This window comes from Aplidium turbinatum, chromosome 8 (assembly GCF_918807975.1).
Source record: "Aplidium turbinatum chromosome 8, kaAplTurb1.1, whole genome shotgun sequence".
In the NCBI taxonomy this organism is placed as follows: domain Eukaryota; kingdom Metazoa; phylum Chordata; class Ascidiacea; order Aplousobranchia; family Polyclinidae; genus Aplidium; species Aplidium turbinatum.
This window is the reverse complement of record NC_137479.1, coordinates 9,923,205-9,948,377: the sequence shown is the minus strand read 5'-3', so window position 1 is coordinate 9,948,377 and position 25,173 is coordinate 9,923,205. Positions and strand designations below refer to the sequence as shown.

The window sequence follows — 25,173 nt, the reverse complement described above, 5'->3', positions numbered from 1 at the left end:
CCTTCTTGTTCTGCACCGCGCAAAACACTTGCTTCTCTGGGCAATTCGCAAGCAAAAAATCGGCTATGCTTACTAGAAGAAATCTCACAACCTTCCTCTAGCTTGAAAACTCTAGAATGTTCAAGCTATGTTTTAGCATGGGTTGTTTTTCGACATGATGTTCCTTTTAAAAAAGTTAAACATTGTTGGCTAACCTACACCGATTAGCCTACTTATACATACTTTGTCTATAACAACACAGCTAAGTGTTAGAGCCCCCCAAAATTTTTTTTAGGAATGCACCCCTGGGGGGGGGGGGGGGGGTATTGACGGCCGGCGGGCGAAGCCCGACGGCGTGTTCGCCGAAGGCGACACCCAGCGTTGGGGGTCTGGGGGCCTCCCCCAGAAAAATTTGAAAAATTAGTTTGACTTTGGTGCATTCTAAGAGCATTTTTAACAAAATGCGGGTATGAATATTCCTGTAAAATGGTGCTGTTCGGTGGCATAGCAAAAGGATAAGATCATGTTTTCTTCGGCATTATTCGGAAATAAAGCTAAGTCTCTATGTTTTCTTGTTGCTAATTCCTTGCGGAGATATTTGAATGTTTGATATTGGCAAAACTCGCTCTTTTAACTCAGTTTTGTTTAAAATTAGACAAACTTTGTTTTAGAGACATAGGTTGATTGCTTTTTTTGCGAGATTATTGCGGTTTTATTATTTATCAATTTTCTCCATGGTTGATCCAAAAAACGATCTTATTCTGTAAGTCACTAACTTTTATGCTTTAAACTTTAAAGTTAACCCAAAGTTTAGCAAATAGACTTCATACATCTTGATGAGTGTCAGACAAAAAGCTTTGAGACAATGAAGTTACTTCATTTCTGATATATTCAAGTTTTGTATAACGAATCACTGGAATCAGTTATATACAATAAAAGGTCAGTGCAATTTTTCACAGCTGTGGATATTGCAGTGTTTCCATGGACTGCACGAGTTAGCTGCAGACTATGGATACTAAACAGTTGTAGAGCGGTCACACCCTGCTGTATACACACAAGCTCTAACTCATTTTAAAAGATAAAGCAGCAGAATTGCTTTAACATGTAGAATCATGCTTACAGACGTGACGTCACACGAGTGCTAAAAGGAGGGTTGCAACCCCTAACCCCCTCTCCTCCCCTTGGCTACGCCACTGCCAGTGACCATTTAAAGCAATGGTTTTAATCTTTTTAGTATGTTTTACCCTTTTAACAAAGATGAATATCAGATTTACCCCCAATAAATAAAATGGTAGGCCTAGGCTACTCATTTATTAAAAAACGAAAGTATCAAATTCCATCAGTTACACTAATTCCACTAAAGTATCAAATTCCATCGGCTGCCCTTGCTTTTTGGCAACGAGTTGTTCAAATAACAGTTCAATGTCTGGTAAAGTAAGAGATAATGCACAACAAATATCGGATTTAACATGAAGTTGGTTTCGTGCTTTAGATTTGATAGTAAGCTATGCAGAGAAGCCGCATTCGCATAGGTAAGTTGAAGAACACGTGACCAAAACATTCAGAGCTTGAATAGGCTACCTATCCTTGGAATGTTATATCCAATGTTATATTTTAACCCAAAACTTTTCTAGGTTGCAAGAGTGAAACTCATCTTTTGCAAAAGAATCGTTTGTTAATTCTATAAATTCTTCTTGGATTGCTTCAGGAACGTCTTTCACTTTACATACAAAAGGATTTCTTGCTACTTTCATCAAAATGCTGCCAGTATTTATCTCGGGAAAATATCGGTCAAACTCCTCCTGCAAGTTTTGAAGATGACTGATGATGTCATCCTTCAGGTTTTGATTGAGATCATCTCCAGCTATCTCCGTCAAGCGGTGAAATGATTTCTACAATGCCAATAGGCCTACCTAGGCTACAGCTGGCACAATTTTTTTGTCCCGTCAACTGATGTGGATATTTTGATTGATAGCTCATTTACCTCCCAAAACGCTGAAATTTACCCCAGTTTAAAAGAAATGCTGATTTAAAGCAAATTTCTTCTTCGTGGAGCCTACATGCCTGTTTCAGGCTGAGGCTTTTCAATTATCCCGGTAGGCGGTAGCCTATTTGTAATAAAAAATGGTCATCTAAAAACATAAAAGTCTTTATGACAAAGCTTTGGTAGAGAGTTTGCTTTGTTGAACCATAGACAGACAAAACAAAGCAGCTTAGGCTAAGTGGGATTAATATAGGCTATTTATTACACAACGAAATATGACATACTGTATTTAAAAATTAACTCAAAAGTCTTCGACATGTTTAATTCTTGTGTCCTTACTAGGAATTATTTTACAGCTGCACTAGCCTATACATAAAATGAGAATTATTAGACAAATCTAACTATGATACACCTTTGGTAGAGAATTTGCTTGGTTGAACTTGAACCACAGAGAAATAATTAAAACAGAGTAACCTTAGCGGGTTTAACATAGCCTACTTTTTAACACACACAAAATATAACATAATTAAAATAAAATCAAACGTTTTCGACACGTACGTGTGTCTTCACCAGGAATTATATTTGCAATATAGGCTACCTAAAATGAAAAATCGTAAGATAAATTTGACTTTGCACTACAACTGTAGCGACATTCTGGACTAAAAAGCACGAACTGAAACAAATGATACAGGAATGATTACGAGTAAATTATGCGGTGGGGAAGCAGATCACATGAGGTGTAAACTACAGGCATTGGACAAACAATTAAAACACACACAAGAGGAACGATGAGCCGCTCATCGGAGCCACAGGCGAATAACTGCCGGCTGCCTCGAGAGATGATTTTAAATTGGTCGATCGAGACAGTGTCAGTGCACATTTCACAACAGGCGATGTGCTCTTTAAGTTTAGCTAGACTTTTTGCAAACCTTGTTGAATTTTTTAAAAAAAAAGTAGGCATAGGCTAAAATAATTAAATAACCAAAATCTACTTCTTCAGGCGTGTCCTCTGGTTTATCAGCCATGATGGTGCTTAAAACTTTATTGAAATTGAGAAGGATATCTATTTAAATAAAAAATGTTATGTTGAGAAATTATTTTTGAAATAAGTTAGTTTTAAGGTGTGAAGATGTTGCAACTAGATCATAACGTAGAACGTCATGTCATGAGCTGGACTGATTTCGCTTGGCTGCACATTTGCACAACGCCTAAGTCAATGGCACATTGCACAGCACAAATCGAAGTGTATTTATCTTTCCGCTGAGAGGCGTTAGTGTGCCACTACCAGACAAACAGCTGCAAAATACGCAGTCAATGAAAAATAAACATAACAAAACAGCTGTGAGAGAACAAGCCTGAGGCAATCAGACTCGTGCGCATATTCGACGAGGGTCTCCTGCAAGCAGTTTGGCATTGGTTGCATATCGACTTAGGTTTTCCAGAAAACAGAAGCTTGTTTTCAATGAAAAGATTTTGAAGAAAGCAATAGAATAGTTCGACGCCAAACAAAGTGCATTTAAGCTGGAAGCACCAGTTACATTTATACAAATTTACAGCATTTACATTTTACAAGCATTATGGTGACATGGACACAGACAGTAAAATCCGTCATTTTTACATTGCAGTCCATCAAGGTATGCAGACGTTGAATTAATGTAAAAATTACGGATTTTGCAGTTTAAGATTTGAATTGTTATATTCGTTATCAGCACCTTAAGGTTAACGGTATGTCTCCAGACTCACTGTTTTGTGGAGTCAACAAGTAGAGAGATTAAAACCATTTATTTCATTGAAAGAGGAAGTGGATGATGTTGCCAAAAATATTCAATAGCTATTTGCTCCACTGCTCTACAGCAACATGCAGCAGAGGTCCAAAGTGGGTAGAATTTGATCCTAACATAATTTTAAATCACTGCTGAAAAGAGCTACTTATACACCACAGATTTAATCTTGATACAGTGGTAACTTGTTAAACTGAAATTTAATACCAAACTTAGCTGTAATCAATTACAGTACCGTCAAACCCACTTTAAAATTTTCTGTCAAGGCTGAGTTTTGTGTCATATTTGCATTGCATGTATGCACTTAAATCGCTGGTAATGAGTTTCACACATTGCATTTTTCGATAAAATGTTTATTGTAATTTTTGGTTTGACTTTTGTTCGTTATAAAAAAGTTTCAAGTGTGATGAATTGTTCATTCAAAAAATGTTTTAAGACTGTTTGCAATAAAAACGTTTCAATTTAACATTGTTTGTCTTAATTTCACTTTGTTTGAGAACTTAGTGATTTTCTGAAACATTTTTCTCTTTGAATAACTGCCTTCCATGCTGTAGAATTTTAATTCTTGTCATAAAGTAACTGTTTTGCTTTAATTGTCCTTCGATACATTGTGTTTTCATACCCTATCTAGTATGAATGCTCAGGTAATTGTAGACTTGTTATTTCATACCTCAATGCACTATTCTTACACCTTGCTTCCTTGTAAATGATTGCAAAGCTTGTTTTTTGTTTTTAGTTTTGGCAAACAATTACTCATTAGTTAGATATTTTAGTTAATAGTTTTGATAATTATATTTTGCACCTATTCTTTATTGTATATTTATCATGGACTAGAAGAAAAAAGGATCAGTGAGACAGTGACTGGTTATTTTCAGAAGCATTAAATTCAAGATGTCATCAGTTAAGGTTGCAGTTCGAGTGCGACCTTTTAATAGTCGTGAAAAAGAAAAGAAGTCAAAATGTATCATTGAAATGAATGGAAAAACTACAAGTATGTATACTTAAAAACAAGTTTGTTACTAGACTTTGTTGTATTACCCTCATTATCATCATCCAAATTTAGGGTCCACGTCTTTTAGGCGCAGACAGTTAGGCGCCCGTCAAATAGGCGCGCACACTGTGGTGTCTGGATATTTAGGTGCGGAGCACTGTGGCTCCCGTTCATTTAGGTGCTATTCCTAGTAAAGTCTGCAGATTGTATCAGCTTGGCAGGTAGGGCAATGCTGTTTCACACAAAATGTTATATAAATATTGAACAGAAAAATATGTTGTTTTGTTAATGCGCGAATGGAGATGAGGTGCGAGACAACGCTCTACTACTCTTGATATTAGCACATCTCCACAGGACATTTGCTATGCATACTGAACACAGGTTGCAGCAGGGGGTTGCAGCCAGATGGAACCTTACTTAATCTGTTATCTTTCGCAATTACTTCTACTCGGGATGGATTGGTCGTGTGGCGAGTACGTATGAGACAATGCTCTACTACATGAATACATTTCTATAAGGCATATGAACCCTGGCTACAAGTTGCAAGCATAATGGTGCGACTTTTTTCGTTATTAAACCTAGTCGGGTTTTGACGGAAAACTAAGTTAGTCTTCACTCAAGCCTACCACTCGCTTGAATATAGGCTACGGTATATCCGCTTGAATATAGGCTCAGTCATGTTCGGAAACTTGAAACCTGGACTAACAACAAATAAATGCCGTACTTGCACATTAAAATACAATATATTTTTCTGTTCAATATAACATTTTGTGTGAAAAGCATTGCCGGTTAAAGCAACTTCACTCAAGGAAGCCATGACATATTTTTCTGTTCAACACAACATTTTGTGTGAAAAGCATTGCCCTACCTGCCAAGCTGATACAATCTGCAGACTTTACTAGGAATAGCACCTAAATGAACGGGCGCCACAGTGCTCCGCACCTAAATTTCCAGACGCCAGACGCCACAGTGTGAGCGCCTATTTGACCGACGCCTAACTGTCTGCGCCTAAAACTTAAAGACTTGCTCCCCAAATTTAGTGTTGTCCTCACTAGCAGGGGTGGCCGATATTTTACAGTAAGTGTTATCTCTAGTGCCTCCAGTCTTTCCTGCAATATTGAACATGTATTAAGCTATTTATCAAAATGAGTTATTTTATCAGTATAAAACGCTTTATTTATAGTATATAATTGTTATTACTAGAGTGTAAATATATTTTCATGTGTCTGATAAATCTTCCAATACTCTTTGAAAGTTGGTTTGAAATGTTACCAACTCCTGATAATGCCTTAGCTCAGTGGTTCTCAACCTTTTTGTTTTGGCGGACCCCTTTTGGTACCTTCGAAGCGGTCGCGGACCCCCAAAAAATTTTTATCTGAAATTTTGGTACATCGCTTTTCCTATAATTATAATGGAATCAAATGTTTTATGAGTTTCGAAGCGACACACTTAAAAGAATTCGGTGAACTCGCAACGCACTTATGACTATTGATGACATTAGAGAAATTATGTTATGAGCTTTATGTTGGCACATCAAAAATCAGTAGGCTATATAATCTATAATTATGTTGATTTGATGTTTTTCTATAAATTTTATCAAAAACCAATAGAATTTTGCGACCGTTACAAACAATTTCTTCCTTTTTTCGTTTCTAATCAATATTAATTCGTTATAATCTTTGTCATCGCAAAACTGTGAGTGGTGATAGACTGCTGACCAACGTTTGTATTTCTAAGCTAAGCATTGACCAATAGACTACTGTCTCAATAAAATTAAGTTGAACATAGTCTTATTAAAAAATTTATTCATTTATATGATATTTTTTTAGTTAGAAACCAAACCTTTGAACTTTCAAAGGACATCGCACCGGTTCGTTGGGAAGTACAGTTTGAAAATCACGGTAGCCTAATACACAAATAAAGCACAACCAACCAATTTTTACATTTCGTAATTTATCAATCATGCTGCAAACTCGCAAGCTTTCACGGACCCCCTGAAATCGCTTCGCGGACCCCGAGGGGTCCGCGGACCCCCAGTTGAGAACCACTGCCTTAGCTGAATAGCAGGTACATATTCCCTCAGATGAGAAAGAACACTTTGTGTGCACATTGCTATCATATGCCCCTAAACCAAATCATTGTAACGTCTGAAAGTTTAGCACCAACTTCTTTAACTACCATCTCACTATTATTGCTTTGAGCATTTTATGAAACAAGCTTCAAAGTAATTGCAGTCTTCCTAATTTCTACTGTGCTTCTGAGTAAGTTGGCTTTTCGTCATGGTGTGATGTACTGTCGTCACAAACTCATCTATTGTGAATATATATACGGTTATATGACAAGTAGAACCAAAAATTCAGAAACTACTTGTTTGAGAGAAATTGTTTTGAAAACTAAATTTTTATTAGCATTGCTAATCTTCAATTTAATTCAGCACTGACAATAAAAACGGTCTTAGATTTGAAACATTTGCTCAGCCATATAGTGATGTATATATCATAAATAAATCAATAAATTTTATTCATGTTAATTGACCATTGTTTTTTCACTTGCAGTTATTGAGGACCCCAAACACATAAAAGAACCCAAGAGTTTTAATTTTGACTATTCGTATTGGTCACATTCTGATGTAAGTATAGTGTTAGGCACCGAAGATGATGACCAGCAATTTTTCTCATAGCACCATATCTAAACTAAAATGTAATAAGTAGAAACATTGTATATTTTGAAGCTTTGTATGTAAATATATCTAGATTTAAATAGTTTTTACTTACAGATACTTGTTAATGGTTGAATGTTACATGAGGTATCGAGTTCTCAATGTAACATTGCTTAAATATCGGTGAGTGGTCACTGGTTACCCACCAAATGCATTAATTTTTGTTGATTTATTGAGTTTTTTGTGATGTTTTAGGCCTCGGATGCAAACTTCATTACCCAACATCATGTGTATGATGATTTGGGAGTTGAGATGCTCCAACACGCGTTTGATGGGTATAATATTTGCATATTCGCCTACGGACAAACAGGTGCTGGAAAATCTTATACGATGATGGGAAAACATGATTCAAAGGATCAAGGAGGAATTATACCTCAGGTTTTTATTAGCATGTTATTTATAAGCTTAATTATTATCCTAGATTATTATGCAATAATTTAACTCGTAGACACTGTCCAAAATTCAAATCTTTCTATTTTCTGTTATGATTTCTTAAAGATAGTCTTGTCGTCTTTTTTGTCTTTCCCAGACAACTATGTGTCATACAATGACTCACAATTTGTTGATGAATAAATAATGTGTACGAGTCAAGTTGTGGAACAATAAATCAAGAAAGAGCTAAACTTGCATTTTCGAACACTATTTTTGTTTTTGAAGTCGACCTTCCGTTTTTAGTTTTTGTTCCAACCTGATCGTAGTGTCACCGAAAACATTAAGACTTTACGAATATATGCCAGTTTTTAACACACTTAATAAGGTTTGGATTTTAGCCAAATATACGTCTAATGCTTTGAGTCTTTGGCATAATGAAGACTAAATGGAATTGTACACCAGCCATAAAATGCAAACTATTGTGATTGATACATTTTATGAAAGAATAAGTTATGCGTTAAGTTCACGAATAGTGTTTTTTTCTTAGATGTGTGAAGAACTGTTTACAAGGATAGCCGAGTCCACTTTAAACAACAATCTAAACGATGGTACCATAACACATTCTGTTGAAGTCAGTTACATGGAAATATACTGTGAGCAAGTACGGGATTTGTTGAATCCTAAAAACAATAAGAATCTTCGAGTCCGTGAACATCCATTGCTGGGACCCTATGTGGAAGACTTATCAAAATTAGCCGTATTGTCTTTTAGCGACATCAACACTTTAATGGACGAAGGAAATAAAGCAAGGTTAGATTGCTCAAAAGTTCTTAACTTAATTTGTCCTTTTCACGTTGATTCTACGTCCTGAGACGTCCATTGTGTAACGACATAAAAAAATAAAGTTGAAATAGAAATGTATTCAAAACTGTAATTTTTTGGTTTTGCCAAGTTTCTGGTTCGAGCTGATCTACGGAACGGGTTAAAAAAGGCGAAGAACGTCAGACTGACTGAGTTTAGAATAAGCCTGACAGAATTTTTCCGTTAAAAGGCTCGGATTGAAAATTGTAGCGACATTGTTTGCAACGCATGATTTGTATGTACGTATAGATCCAACTGCTTTAGCAAGTAATTCGCAAATAAGTAGGTTCAAATAACCCAGACAACACATCAGTTCATATAACGACTAATTTATTATCTGGGAAGTTTCTTAATGTTTCTAGCACTAGTTGTAACGTTTATCTGATGTTCACAACGTTCTTGTTATTCTTACACACTTGCATATTTTACAGAACAGTTGCAGCTACTAACATGAATGCGACAAGCAGTCGTTCTCACGGTGTCTTCAGCATTGTGTTTACTCAGAAACGCCGTGACCATGACACCAGTCTTGATACAGAAAAGGTGAAATATATTTTAATGATTTCACGCCAGTTGCAAAAGTGTTCGCGTATTAATAATCTGCAGGTCGCTGTAGCAGCAAGTCGCTGATATTGTGAGTGTTTTTTTTCGAAACTTTCAGATATGAAATAAATTTAAGCTAGCGATTCGGTGGACGCAGATTGGCATAATAATTGTTTTGTCGCCAGAGTTTGGGAGGTAATAATTTTGATGACGTGGTTCGATTCCCACCCCTGCCATTACTTTTTTAAATTATCAAACAAAGTTCAAAGCCAGAATCAATTATCTGTCTGAGTGGTACCGGTAATAGGGTCATAAGGACTGTAGTCATCTGGTTTGTAGTGAAAATTGTATCTTTAAGGTGTCTACCTGTCAAAACACTCTATCTGCTGCAGGGACCTGCAGATATACTTATCCAGCCAGCATATCAGTCCTTGACTACGTTGATTTGGCTTGTACAGGCTGATTGGCTAGATGGGTTGGCTATTGTTTGTAAACGTTTTATCCAGCCTGTGTTGAGGTTATTTGGCGTAAGAAATGTGTATAAAGACACATGCTTTGCAATTCGTGTATTTATTTTTACATCAATCACAGCGTAAATAGTCAGAACATACGCGTGAGAGAAATAATACTTATAGCCTATCTGTACCAGCGTGGGGTCTGCTACTATTCGGTGAGTCCGATTCGGTGAGTCCGATTCGGTGAGTTCCTAACCTCTAACCCCTAACCCGTAACCCCTAACCCTAAAACGGCAATGATAATTAGGTTACGGTACCCGATAATTTAGAAAAAATAATTGAAAAAATCACCGAATAGGGATCGGACTCACCGAAACGGGCCATTCCGACCAGCGTGGCAGCAAAAAAAGTCCGGTTTTGTTACAAAAGGTTTCCTACTCCATGATGCCATCATAGAATTGTTTATCCAATGCCGATGGGTTGAATCTTTCACAAGTGGTAACAAATGGAAGCTGACGATATTGCAGTTGTCCCAACCATATTTTACTCTTATAAAATTTTAATGCGTTTACCCTGTGTATTGAACGTAACTTAGGTGTATGTTAAGGCTTTTGGTTTTACTAGTTACAGAATTGTTTTAGTTTGATGACGTTTTGCATGTTGTAAATGTGTGATAGAATACGCAACTGCGCAAGAAGCGCCTACGTGTGAGATATTTTTGGTTCTTGTATTATTTATGAGGAATCCGCAATTGGTATAAATAACTTGTAAAATTTACATAACGGAAAAAAATGTATTGCAATTCGATTTTTAGGTTAATATTTTTTAATTTTTAACTGAACTTTAACTGAATCTTTTTGAACTGAACTTAAAATGTTTAACTGAACTGAATGTTTTTTTAATTTTTTTATCGTATTTTTTTTTTTTTTAATAACATTATGTTGAAATCAGGCATACAAATTTATGCTTGTTATATTCTAAAGGTGAGCAAAATAAGCCTGGTTGACTTGGCGGGGAGTGAAAGGGCAGAATCCACTGGGGCTAAAGGGAAACGTTTAAAAGAAGGAGCGAACATCAACAAATCTCTCACTACTCTCGGAAAAGTAATCTCCGCTCTAGCAGAGCAGGTACGGCGCTGCGAAGTTAGTTATATACGGTTTTGTTGAACATTTTCTTGCATTCAATTAAAGTACGCCGCTTGTGCTCTTCTATTCCAAAGGGCATTTCTAGAGGTTTGTAACTCTACTCCTGATGTTGTAGATACAGTTTTAGAACTATTGAACTTTAGCCATAGCATCAATCCCATTCATTGCAAATAATACTCTTGTGGCTAAGTAGTCTTTACCAGTGCATAAAAAGTGGATTCAAACCAGATGGGCTTACATGTCATTAACTGGATAAATCATTATTTGTGTTTTTGCCTTTTGCGTTTGAAAGTAAATGAATCCTAGCTGTAAATAAAATCACTTCGGCTAGCAAATCTGTCTTCTGTCTCATTAATTTAACATCTACAGACGTTGAATCATTACAAAAGAGTCTGATTTTCCAGCGGGGATATGTTACTTTTTAACATAACTGTTTTTTCAATTACACTTTCCTTGGTGTTTTGTTATGTTTGACTGAGTAGCCTATGACATCAGAGTAATTGGCTATTTTTTTCCTATTTCAACGCAAACTACAGGACTGCAATGGTGTTGCAATAGTAAGTTGACATTGTCGTCATGGGCTGTTTAACGGTTAGATGTACCAACAACGGATCATTTAAACGGCCGATTAAGCTAATCGTCTGAATTGATAATAATCGATAATAATAAATTGTGCACGGTTCATTGGTGGATCAGTAATCGGCGACTCTAGCCAGCACATTACTGTTGGAAGGATAAGGGAAATCAGTAACCCGCGAAATAAGTTGCTTATCAACAGATGTAATTGGTGAACAATCCGCAGTTGGTGCATCCAACCCTAAATGTTGTCATCTTTCTTGCATGTATGTTTAACCCAGCCAGCAAATCAGTCGTTTTTAAAAGAAATTTCGTTTAAAAAAAAAAACGAGAGTCGTTTTTTATTTATTTTTTTAAAAACGATTGATTTGCTGTTTGGGAAATCTGCACAACATGTCAGTTAAACAGGGTTCATATCCATACAGCAAAATCCGTCATTTTTGCGTTGATTTAACGTCTGAGACGTTAAGTCAATGTAAAAAAAGCGGATTTTGCTGTCTGGGTTGTCTTTGGAACTCTGCGAAATTAACAAATATGTCCCACGATAAAGAGATTGATGCAATTGTGACTCAGACCATTGAAGTCACAGACGCAAAGATTCATGAGATCAGATTCTCTCTTTTCCATTCACACATAGGAGTTTGATTTTCAGTTACAAATAGCGTTCTACTTTCATTGTTTCAACAGACACCAATGCAAAATTCTCAAAACTAGTTTACTTTCAATTATGATGCGTCCTGTTATTCCCCTTGACTGTGCAACAGCAGCTATGAAGTCAGCCTTCAAATCGGTTCTTTTTATGTTGATTAAAAGTCTACAGACGTTAGATCAATGTAAAAAAGTACTGATTTTCTGGTTGGGAGTAAAGAAGATATTGATCGCCAATCCCAAGAGAGATGTTCGTTTGTCTCTCTGTTTATGACGTCGTCGATTTATATCCATTCCAGTAACGAAACTAATTTAAACTAATGTCATATGCACGGCCAAGGTGAAGTGTTACTGGCAGTTTCATGCTGTGAGAACTGATGTTTCTAAAGTTTTCGTAGGAAATGCTTTTATGTTCCATTGAAACTATGTTTGGACGCGGAGCACACTTCATAGGAGTGCATAGCACCAGTCGAGTCATTATGACGTAGGTAGACGAAACAAAACAACTGATGAAATAGACCATTTTCTGCTTTAAACAGAAACAGATTGATTCTGTTCCTTTCTTTTTTTTTTACGAAATTTACTTTCTACGAAATGGCATCAGCAATCCGTCATCAGACACAGAGCGTTCTTTGGGTGCAACTGACTGCCCATCTAGAAAACTTGGTTTTCTTGACATTGATGCCACTTCTGAGGTGTCAAATTTGGATCACTTGCTATAGCTGAAGAGTTTCGAACTGCTACAACTGGCAAAAGATACGCATTGGACTTAGTTTATCATGCGGATTGCCTTCTGGTTTTGCAAGTTGATTGTCGTAATATCGAATTTTAACTTGCGCATGTCTGTGCGAGCAATAGATGTACTGCAAATTTGGTTAGCGTTTTGGTTTGCCGTTTGGAATTGTGTGAGTTATAATACTGAAAGACGTTGTGCAAAATAATAATTTTTTTACAAAGTTGAAAAATCGTGTTGCAATAACCGCATTCTGTGTAATATGTAGTCAAGAGATCAATTCTTTGTATATTGAATCAACATTTGCAAACGTTAAAGCCATGTAAAAAAGGGCTGCCTTGTTGACTGGAACCTTTCGCTTTGATGAGAAACCACAACACATTGCTTAAGGGAGTATCCTATTAAATGACCGCGATATTATTGTCTGAAGATTATTGTCGCTTCTCTGGTTGCAAAGATTGAACGATATCACAATAGCATCTGATCGATTTGTCCTTTTAAGCGGTGATTCTTGGTTCTTGAAACTTTGGCTTCCTTCCGGTCTTCTTGCATAATATCTTTTAGTTTCTGAGTTTAGATCAAGTTTGTTTCAGTTTAGAATTTGGATGCAACTGTTAAGTCATATCTATAGCATGATTGTTATCTTCTTGCTCGCCAATCGTCGTTTACATGATGTGTGGATGTGGATTTGTTTTCTTTTTGGTTTTCCAATGTCCGCAGTACGACACTAAGAAACAAACTTGATGTGCTAGCGCCATCATCACTTGACGTGCTTAATTGCAGTCACACCATCATCACTAAGTTATAAAGTTAGTAATTTAGATTGCCGGAAAAATTCGTGGCCTATGTTGCTCTAGTCTCTTGTAAAAGGTTGGACCACTGTTACATGTCCGTCCACCAAACGTGACAGTTTTTAATTTAGTTTACCCATACTTGTCTATTTTATCTTTTTAATCTGCTAGAGAGGTAATTACATCCTAGCCTAAGCGACGGGACTTTACCTGCCTATTTTTACCTAGTAGCAGCATTATGGACCAAGTTTTTTGCTTCTTGCATTCACAAGGTGTGCAATGTACATAGCATAAATTTTTGAACTTTTTTGAAAAACTTTGCGTGTTAAATTGGAGATAAATGAATGCATGTTTGAGCAGTATGAACTTTGTAGATATAGTACAGATAAACCGAGCTGTGTTCATTGTCAAATGGGCACTAGGAAAATTGCCCGTCGGATAATTGCCACCCGGAAAATTTCCCGCCGGAAAATTGCCCGTCTTTGAGTAAGAAATAGCTGCGAAAAAAATCCAGCTGTGAGTCTGTATTGAACCATTGTTCCTCCAATAGTTTAAACTTAGCACCCAGCTGTAATAAAAGGCGTGATAAATTTTAATCTGTAAATGCCAAACTAAATGAAAAAATGCTTCTGGGGAATATAAATATCAACTCTCTATCTCATACCGACAAAAATATACAGCTTTACACTGAGTTCTGAGGACAGTCTTCTTTCAGATTCCGCTATTGTTTCAAATTTTGTCACCCCAAAATGGTGACCGTCATAAAAAGTGAGCTCGGAAAAGACATTCTTGTAGATGAATCACAATGTATGTATCATCGGAATAAGACGAATAAAAGTGGTACTATACGATTTATTGGGAGTGCAGTGAAAGAAAATCTAAAAGTTGCAAAGCAAGATTACACGCGAACTCGCATATTGCAATATTGATGTTGTTATTGTTAACTAAGAAGTGAAAACTTGCTGATCTGCCACGCACAACGCACATGACACAAACTGTTATGTTGCCACCCTATGTAATTGTTTTACTCTTTGTATATTAACATGGAATCGTCCGGGTGTTTTGATGGATGTATTCTCATTATTTGCCTTCTGTATGATCGCTTTGGTTAACACATGAGCATTGAGCAACAATAGTAATCATGTAAGTTTTTGATATCAATTAAACCTTTCCCATACTTGTCATTCCCGCATGAAAGTTGTTGCTACTTTCAATGTCTAAATGATAAATTTATGATGTGATGTGCCTTTATTACTGCAAATTACCTAATGTACATTTTCAATCAAGTTTGCTACAGATTAAAGTAGGCTATTTCATGAATTTCGCTTAATACATGACAAAGATCAGTGTCAAAACGTGATTATTAAATCTCGTCGCACCAACCTGGTTGCAAGGGTGCTAAGTTTAGACTATTTGAGGAACAATGGTTCAATACAGACTCACAGCTGGATTTTTTTCGCAGCTATTTCTTACTCAAAGACGGGCAATTTTCTCGATGGCAATCTTCCCACACGGGCAATTTTCCGGCGGGTAATATTCCCATACGGGCAATTTTCCGGCGAGAAATTTTCCGGGTGGCAATTTTCCGACGGGCAATCTTCCTGTCACGGTCAAATGCTTATATGTGTCGCATTGCAAACTTTGAATTGTTAATATCGAATTAACGTCCGGAAACAATGAACGAACGCATGCACATATCTTTTTTTTGTGTCTGCATTGCATTTGCATTGCACAAGCTCCACAAACAAGACATCAATAATTTAGTGATATTTTTCACGTCCTGTCGTTTCTTTTTTAATTAAATAGTTGTGCATTTTTTTTGTGTTAATCTAACGTCATTCAATGTTTAAATAATGTTAAGGGCCCTGAATTGATCAATTGGACTTTGAAGCGCAGCAGAAATTGTTCTTTGAGACATTAATTCCCAAAAGTTGCCCCAACCTCTCACTACAGAAAGATGTGAAATCCGTTTTTGGATTGTTAGATTACAATAGCTTGTAATCAGTTGACATCACCCAATTTCAACATTAAACAGACATTGAAATACGTCCAGCGAGCTAATTTCTCACACCATGGTCCATAGGATCATAGCCAAGGATGAGGTGGTCCATAGGACCATGGCTAACTATTGGGGCAGTTGTAGTAGTCGATTCGACATGCAAGCAATCAAGCATGGATGATTCCACTATAGTGGTGCAGTTGTGCAACACGAACTCTGCGTAACTGGTTTAAAGTATTTTTAGTTGTGCGAAGCATACAGGTCATGCTTGAAGAGAAGTATTCCGAAAATGAAATATTTTTTCAGGCAAGATCGAAGAAAAAACGAGGCGAATACATTCCCTACCGAGATTCCGTTTTAACATGGCTGCTGAAAGAAAATCTCGGAGGGAACTCCAAAACAGCCATGATTGCTGCCATTAGTCCAGCAGATATCAACTATGATGAGACTTTAAGCACGCTAAGGTTTGTAGCCGATGGACATTTGTGCAAACGTTTTGCTGTCATTCGCATGGTCAGAACTGTCAGTTAGATTGACTGGTTGTTGTATTTGTTTTACTTAAAGCTCTACAGGGAGATTGCAAAACCTTGCAAGTTTGCTTTTATGGCACTGTGTGATGTTGTAAATCTTGACTGGGTCATACTGGTACAATAGACAATTAATCTTCGCTCTTTGACGTTGGATTGGTGTGGTAAATCATTTCTTTATTGATCTCAGTATTGATTTTTGTGCAATTTATAAACGTATGCCGCTACTGGCTTAAATCCCAAACTTGGCTTATCCATTCGATTGCAACTGTTTATTTTGTTGCAAACTGTTGGCTGACTGCAGCTGTTTTTGTACAGAAATATAACTTACATAGCTGTTTGGTTTCCACGTAATTTGATTTGAGACGCAAACGATTCAAAAACTAAAAATACTGTTTTTATCTTTGCTGCTGAAATGCAATCTTGATTGTCTTTCCTTACGTGTTTATCTAACCTTTGTGTTTGGGAACGCGTCATTCCAACAAATCTATATCTATTGTCAGCTTTAATTTTCTTCTAAAGAGTTATCATTAACAATAACAGCATAATAATATCAGTAAATACTGTATTCAAATATTAACCTTGTTGATGAAGGTTGTTTTGATTAGACGAGTTTCAAATTTTTAATCTATTACACTTGTGGGCTGCGTAGCCGAGAGGTGGAAGCTTTGACACGGCGCTCCAAACGCACCGGTTCGACACCGCTCAATGGCACGTTGTGGTGCCTTTGGCAACACACTTAAAGGCATGCCTGAAAGTGGACATGAAAATTGGCTTCCTTTACTTCCCGTCCAATTAATGTAAATCTTTAGCCACTGGCCGTAAGTCTGGATTGTTCGAAACAAAACATTTGTTCTCTGAAATGTGTAGACAAAATACTTGGACAAATACCAATCTTCATCTTTTATTCTTTAGGTACGCCGATCGTGCCAAACAGATTCGTTGCAATGCGGTTGTCAACGAGGACCCGAATGCCAGATTGATTCGTGAGCTTAAGGAAGAGGTTGAGAGACTCCGGCAGGTATTGCGTGCCGAGGGTCTTGCCAACTTGATCAACCAACAAAGCCTTTTGCATAATCGCACGCGTCAAAACGGCACCATTGACAAGGGTGAGTACTGAGTAGTCATGAACGTCGGTAGCTTATCATGCATGTGCGATGTCATGTTCTTGGCTAATAAAGGTGATAATTGCTTTGTCGCTTCTGTTCGAGGCAAACTTGCTTTGTTGCGTGACGTCTGCTTTCACTTTGAGTTCAATTATGTTGATAATATGTACAACAAAGTCCATATTGAGCCGTGCTTAATGTTACTTTTTCAACCGCCGTGAAAACTACAATATTCTGCCATTCCTGCGTTCGGTATGGAAACTGATTTGCTAGATTCTGCAACAAATTCATTTTTGAGTTCTTTTCCTGACTATACACAATACACGTATATACAAGATTACACAAAATGATGTCAGATTATAAAAGTCATCGATTGGTTGTCGATTTGTGAAATTTAAGAATGATTGCATCTTTGCAATGGACATGTGATAAGGAGGGAGGAAGGAAGTTTTCTTAGAAAGGCACTAGATCTAAAGGTGGATGGGAAGAGGAAACGCGGTCGTCCAAGAAGAACGTGGAAACAACAAGTGAAGGATGAATTTAAAAAAGTCGGACTGAAGGAGGAAGATGCAAGGGACAGGGTGAAATGGAGAGAAGGGATTAGAACAATTGCTGCGCGAAAACAATCGGCCACCCCCACTAGTGGGGAACAAACCGACGATGGATTATGATGATGATGATGATGATTGCATCGTTTGAATGCTGAAATCTTTGGTTGCTCATCAGAAGTATTTTCGAGCAGTGGTTGCGATGCGCTATTGCTACTAGTTAAACATGTGTAGCATGCAATTACGTAAAAAAAAATCTGAAAAATCGGTACATAGATACATGTATTACTAAAGGAAATGCACAGAGAGCATACGTGCAATTTTCAACCAAATTTTTCGAATAAACTGCGTCGTTATGTCAGTACGTAGTAGAAGACTTCTGCTGCATTTCTTAATACTTGAATTTTCCTGGATTGCTTCGCTGAAATCTGCGGCCAAAATCTCAAACAAGGGGCTTATAAACTGGACTGGAATAATTTTTTGTTTTGTTGTGGTGTTTTGAAATTGTGAAAAACGAAGAACAATGTGTAGCTTCGATAAAGCACTGCTGTTCCTTAGAAACATATTTTGATTATGGTAATTGGAATCCATGCACGCTTATAAAACTTGAGCACAAAACATTATCGTAACTTTATATGTTATTTTTCAGCAATAAACGCCGTTTCCAATGGATTGAACGATATTGAGAGTTTAAAAGCGCAAGAGAAAAACGCTCTAGAACGCATTAAGGTACGAAACTTGCTTTGCTGCTTCTTAGCTACCATCAGGTGACCTTTGTACATCGTTTCAACGTTGAAGTGATGCAAAAAGGCAATTTTTGTTGGTTGGAAGAGCGGATGACAATATTCAAAAGTAATCAATTTTTAAGCTAAAATGTCGTTCGTTTATGAAAAACTCCATCTTCTTGCATTGAAACAAACAACGTTAAGAGATGTTTGAATTATGCAAAAAGCAAAGGTCAAGACCAACTGCTTTCCTCTTAGCCCTGTGATTAAGCAATGATGTTTATTTAATTGATTTCGTTTGACAATTTATTTACATACAATCAATGGCTCACTTCACCCCAGACAGTAAAAGAAAATCCGTCATTTACATTGATTCAACGTCTGCATACGTTGAATCAATGTAAAAATGACGGATTTTGCTGTCTAGGATGGTCCCTTGCGGCATCACCGGATGTCTTCTGTAACTGGGCCTTTTCTATAAAATTCTGAAAAAAACGTTTACCTGGGCAGGTCTAGTTTGTTTTATCGTTGATCAATAGCTCAAACAACCTGTTTAAAGCTGACCAACTATCATTAGCATTTTTGAAACGTCAAGCTTAAAATAAAGAAACTGAAACAAACCTGAGATTAACTAGATCAAAACGACCATCTCAGTCAGCTAAACTTGTTCTTTTTACATTGATTCAACGTCTGCAGACGATGAATCAATGTAAAAAGGACCAGTTTTGCTGGCTGGCATCTGTGTGTAACACAAAAGGCAAATCGTAGGGCTGTTGATTGGACTTTAAGGGTAATTAAATTTTTTATTTATAATAGCATTGAAGATGACGACAGTTTAGTTTTTAAACGTTTTCTGAACATGAGTTTAGTATCTAAATTTTTGGCTCTTTGTTTTTTGATTTGATTGACCAGGCGTTCCGACCATTTTGCCCCTAATTATATTATTACTTCAAAATTATGGTAGTTTTGTAAATGGTCAGTAATATATTAATATTTCACATTACATTTCTTGACTTCATCACTTCCACAAACTGAATTTCAATTACTTCCTAATCCAATGAAGAAGTAATAGTATCCCATTTGATTTGCATGTGAATAAAACGACACAAAATAAAACAATTTTGCAACCACACACAAAAGTTTATTTCAAAACCTTGTTTCGAAACATCTTTATTTCGAACACCTCGATGTTGTGGCTGGGCTCACAAAAATCAATTCAAAGTTCAATGTTATTTTCAGGATTTTTTTACGTCATTAAACACACACCAACGCTAATTTCAGTTGTTCAATTCTCATTTGTAGAAGTTTTAGAATTCCCAGTTGGTCGCAACTTTTTTCCTCATAGTTTGGGTTAGATTTTTTTTTTTAAACACCGGCTTTGCTTATTCTAACCGCCCAATCTATAGAATATTATGAATGGTGATAAACACAGAATTGCAATATTAAGCCGTTTTTGTTGTTGTTGTCTGAACATGAAGCCCAGATCTAATATCTCAGTCGGACTGAATATGAGCCAACAATTGCTGTTTCAGGAATCAGAGAAAATTATCGCAGAACTCAATCTTACATGGGAGGAGAAGCTTCGTAAAACCGAGTACATCAGACTCCAAAGGTTGACAATGGACATTTTATTGCTTTTTGATTTTATTTTTGTTTTTAATATTATCCCTGTTCTTGAAGGATGTTTTCATTGTTTTTGTCAATGGTGGGAAAAGTTATTAACATTTCTTGGAACTGTTTACGAAAAAAATATGATGTAAACAGGAAAATTAAATTCCAAATTTTAAAACAAAAACAAGAAAAAATAGGCAGACGTCTGCAGGTCTAGCTATTACGATCATACGAAGTAGTAAAGAATGACGCTGATCATGAGCCCCAAATAACAAGTCAAAAATAGAGGAGTCGGAACCTGTCAGCTCACGTTTCTTGCTTCAAACGCAAACCTTGTGCTGTGCCTCGACGCTCGACAGCTCATTCGATAAACACCCCGCTTTGTGAGCGAAAATCGACAGGAACAAACCACGATGGTTCAACTCTAGGTGTGTGCAGCAGAGCAACACACTTTAAGGTGTATTTTATTAAGGACAGTTTTTTTTATCAGCGCCGTTTAAAGAAATAAGTCCAACACGTTAACTCTCCAGGTAACAACATTTTGGTAGCTAGGTACAAAAAGAAACTTGGTACTGTTAACCTTTCGTTACCGGGTTGCCACTTGCCAGTAGAGTAAAGATTCTGCAAGTATTTACAATCACAAGTAGGTTAACTAAGTTTCAAAAAAGCCTTTCTCACTCTGAGGACTAGTACCCTCAGTCTCAACCTCTTTCACTAGAATGTGATTTTCTTACAGTCTCCGGCTGCTCAAAATTTACAGATTTTTCTGAATTTTAATTCAAAAATATTACATAACGAAGATTCGCTTTTGTACTGACCATGCTCACCCCTTTCGTAGAGAGAATGCATTGATGGAGCTGGGGGTTTCCCTGCGTGAAGATGGGGAGACTGTTGGCGTATTTTCACCCAAGAAAACCCCTCATATCGTTAATTTGAATGAAGATCCTTTGATGTCAGAATGCCTTTTGTATTATATCAAGGATGGGATCACGAGGTACAGTATGTCTGTGGTAAATTGCTTTCATCATTCTGGTGACTTCTATCCATATTTTCATGACTTGGTAAGCCAATTTAAGTCAAAAATAGTTTTTTTTTTTAACTTTATTTAATATAATTGAAGTAACTTGCGTTCTTCTGGTGTCTATAGGCTGCTAGGTTACCTCCTGGTGTTAAGGATGATACCTAGCTTTTATTAACATCAAGAGGTAACCTAGTGGCCTATAGTCACCAAAAGAGCACAAGTCACTTTATTTATTAAATGCCTGGTGAACAGTTGAACAGTTTCACTCCGTTTTTATTTAATATCACTTAAAAACCTAAAACTATAGCTAAAGTTAAAAGCCTATTTCTATAGCGCAGGGCTACTCAACTGGTGGACCGCGGTCCGAATCCGGACCTTCTGGGTCTTGAAGGTGGACCTCGGGCTTCTGGAAGAATAACTTCATTGCCACATTTTAGGGCCTCTTTAAACAGATTTCCATTAGAGAAAAGCAATTTTTTGCGATTATCCAAGGAGCTGGGGGCTTCGCCCCCAGACCCCCAACACTTTTCCGTCTTCTCTCATGTGCGATCCACACAGCTACAGTACAAAAGAAACACAATGCATTTTTTCCCTTTTTTAGTTCTTTGTGTGTGTCAGACAAAAATCCAAGTCGTGTTACATACTGCCTGAAAAGTGTTTTGGTGCTCGTACTGGTTGTTTAATTTTCGTGGTTGCATGTGAAATATTCACCGGACCGCAAAAATATTCAACTTGTCAAAATGGACCTTTGTTGACATTAGTTGAGTAGCCCTGCTATAGCGAAATCGATTCTTAATAAATTACACTAAGAGGTTAGATGGTTGTGCAAATTCCAGCATTTGATGAATGCAAAATAGCAAAAAAACTAAATGCGGAAGTTTTAACCAATGATAGAAGTGTGCTAAAAATTCAAAGAGACATCCGTCCTTATTTTCATGACTTTGTAAGCCAGGTAAAGTAAGAATTACTTTTTTAAAGCTTCAAAAAAAAAAAAAAAAACTTACATGGAAAATTTTTAAACAATGAAGGAAGTTTACTGTAAATTCAAGAAGACTTTCATTTTTGAAATTTTTTGTTCGGTGTCTAATTTCAATTCTGTGTCTTATGAAATATTGATATAAACTATATTTTCTTCTTGCATATTTGATAACCACGCTCGGTTTTGATAACATAGCATTTTGCACTCTTCTTATTCTTGACACGCGTTGCACGATTTCAACCTCGGCTTCGTTTGTATGTAATTTTTTTGTTAGATTTCAAACCTCGCAAACCAATTCAAGGAATAAAAACAACCATTTCTTCAAAAAAATGCGTTCTGTCTTAAAATCACCAAGTTAACTTTTTTGAACCTTATACTATCCAACGTCATTTTGAAGCAGTTGTCGCTGTGAGAAGTTCTGTGTACTATAAAGGTTATGAAACGTTGAAGCAATGTTTTTTGTATCACAGGGTTGGGCTGTCTATTGCGAAAGTGACTCAAGACATTGTTCTAAGCGGCCAGTATATCATGGACGAGCACTGCATTCTGCAATGCAAAAGGCTCTCTTCTGACCAAAGTAATTCTTTTTGTGTAATCAAGAATCGCCTTATGATGCTTGTGATGAGTTCACTTCGGATTCATCTAATGTGCATCCCAGACAGCAAAATCTCACTTTTACATGGATTTTAACGTCTGCTGACTGTGAATGAATGTACAAATGACTGATTTTGCAGTCTGGTCAGTTGTTACAGTCACGACTGACATTGACTGAACACCTGACACAACTCACCAGCCAACAAAAGTTATTTTCTGTTATTAAGTTGTCTTGGGCTTGTCTGTGGTGTTTGTTTGATTGATTGCGCCCGATCTGACACGGACGTTGGCGAGCGTGGTCTTCCAAGCCTTTCTGTCGTTTGGAATCCGTATAAAGTCATTGATTTTGACAGTTGTGATTGCAATCCATTAAGAATATGTGAAAAAGGAACTCTTGTAGCTTTTGTGCAGTTTCCTTTTGATTGACACCTGAATTAATTCTGTTTGCTTCAATTTCATTTGCTTACTTTTCTTCAAAACCGCACCAATGGAGATTCAGTTTACGTGAAACAGAAAAGAACAGAGCTTCTTCCTTCAATGCAACAAAATCTTTCCTTTAAAACTTTGTCAAATATCCTCCACCGTGGCTTCATTCACCAAAACTATTATCACGATCGTGTCACGTGACCGTCTCACAGCACCCAGCGTTTGCAAAAGTAATGTCCTTTGACGTTAAAATAACGTACAGACGACGTTTATCTTTTTGCAGAAGACATTCCGTCACCGCAAACTTCTTGTCTGAAGCTACGACCACCAAACCTAATTCTAATCAGGATAATCCGTTTTTACATTGATGTAACGTCTGCAAACGTTAAATCAATGTAAAATGATTGCATTGTGGGCTGTGATGCCAAACGCAGGCAGAGGTAGTTCCTTTCTGCCTGCCTGGTATTTTTTCTTGTAAAGCAATGAATGCTTCATCACGTCCGTGCATCAGCATTACTTCACATGAAGACTACCCCAACCAGCAAATGGGTCTTTTTAGGGCAGACGTTAAATCAATGTAAACATGGATTCGTTTGCTGTCTGAGCGACCGCTTTGATTGTGCATTTGTACAGTTTTGTTCAGCAAAAGTAGATGTAATGCTTAAACAGTTTCATCTTGGGTTGATTTTTAATTATTTTTATTGTTTAGGTAAGCCATTTTTGACATCAAATTTATGCGGAGAACACGGTTCGTCTGACTTAGTTTAGTCTGTTGCTCTTTTCTGTTTCACGTAAATGAACTTCCATTGGTGCGGTTTTGATTTATTGATCTGGGAAAGTTTCTGTCGCTTCCATCTTTCAGCTAAGTTAGTCTTTGCTGCAGTTGAAAGCCATCGGTACTTTAACTGATCGATATCCAAAAGTTTTATATTTGTTTTTGTTTGAACTTGTCTTCTTACGCTTGACAAGTTACGCAGGCAGAAAGTCTTCGAGTTTAGACCAACCGAGAATGCTTTTTGTTTGATAAACACACACAGAAAGACAACAGCCTCAAATTTTCGTTGAAATTTATGCAATCGAAACTGCGTGATAAAATGAAACGTGTCTTTTAGCCATCGTGAGCATCCTTCCCTTTGAAGACGCTCAGACGTTCGTGAATGGCCGTGAGATTCACGAACCGACTGAACTGCGCACTGGCAGCCGCATCATACTCGGGAAGAATCACGTCTTCCGGTTCATGAATCCTGATCAAGGTATTGAAGACTTTATTCCTTTCTATAGCGTCACAAAAAATCACTATGAATATGGCCCGCTAAACTTTCGTAACATTTAAAATTAACCTCTTGGAGAAAGTTCCTCCTGTATTATACCACAGATGCATGGAATATATATATGCACTTGCTTTTCCTCAATGTACATCTAGCGTAAAACGTTAAATCAAATATGCAAAGAAGTTTTTACATGCTTCACTGACGTTTCGTCCGCTACAGTAGTGCGCATTTCCAGACTTTTTATTTAAGTTCATATTTAAACTACATAAATCGCACGCACAAAGTAACATCCATTGATTTCCTCAGCCCGGTTGGAGAGGGGGCAGCAGGATTTCATGGTTCTGGAATCTCCCGCGGAACCTGTGGACTGGTCATTCGCTCAGAGAGAATTACTGGACAAGCAAGGCATCGATATGAAGCAGGAGATGGAACGAAAGTAAGAATGCAGGAATGTTTCTGAAGAAAAATAATGATAATGCTAATAATGTTCACCTGATGGGCTTGAAATGCAGTTTCGTTTTTTTATCAATTTTTTTTATCTTTGTCTGTCGTTCTTAAGACTTCCTCAAAATTCAGTGTTTTTACAATTTTCTTAAATTTGTTTAGTGAAGCGTGGTCAAAATACATCAGCTTAAAAACTTAGCAACACTCCATCGTTTACTTGCAAATGCGTGTGCAATATTGTCGCTGTGTTATCTGAGCTTGATTGGCTGATGGAAGTTTGATCGCCTGATTGAGAAAGGCTCTTTGATACCTCAATAGCAGTTGTGCTTGAGGTTTTAAACCAC

General features: G+C 37.0%; 1 protein-coding gene across 1 annotated transcript in view; it reads left to right on the top strand.

Annotated features, from left to right (window-relative positions):
* The first annotated feature begins 4,635 nt into the window (after positions 1 to 4,635).
* LOC145775076 (kinesin-like protein KIF1A) overlaps positions 4,636 to 25,173 on the top strand; it is a 46,197-nt gene continuing 25,659 nt past the window's right edge. Inside the window, exons 1-15 of the mRNA XM_082586272.1 lie at positions 4,636 to 4,735; positions 7,291 to 7,364; positions 7,650 to 7,832; positions 8,374 to 8,636; positions 9,119 to 9,230; positions 10,669 to 10,812; positions 11,367 to 11,387; positions 15,884 to 16,041; positions 17,020 to 17,213; positions 18,408 to 18,487; positions 20,016 to 20,095; positions 20,933 to 21,088; positions 22,565 to 22,671; positions 24,227 to 24,367; positions 24,692 to 24,821. Of these exons, the coding sequence (XP_082442398.1) occupies positions 4,636 to 4,735; positions 7,291 to 7,364; positions 7,650 to 7,832; positions 8,374 to 8,636; positions 9,119 to 9,230; positions 10,669 to 10,812; positions 11,367 to 11,387; positions 15,884 to 16,041; positions 17,020 to 17,213; positions 18,408 to 18,487; positions 20,016 to 20,095; positions 20,933 to 21,088; positions 22,565 to 22,671; positions 24,227 to 24,367; positions 24,692 to 24,821 (1,943 nt within the window). The remainder of the gene's footprint in view (positions 4,736 to 7,290; positions 7,365 to 7,649; positions 7,833 to 8,373; positions 8,637 to 9,118; positions 9,231 to 10,668; positions 10,813 to 11,366; positions 11,388 to 15,883; positions 16,042 to 17,019; positions 17,214 to 18,407; positions 18,488 to 20,015; positions 20,096 to 20,932; positions 21,089 to 22,564; positions 22,672 to 24,226; positions 24,368 to 24,691; positions 24,822 to 25,173) is intronic.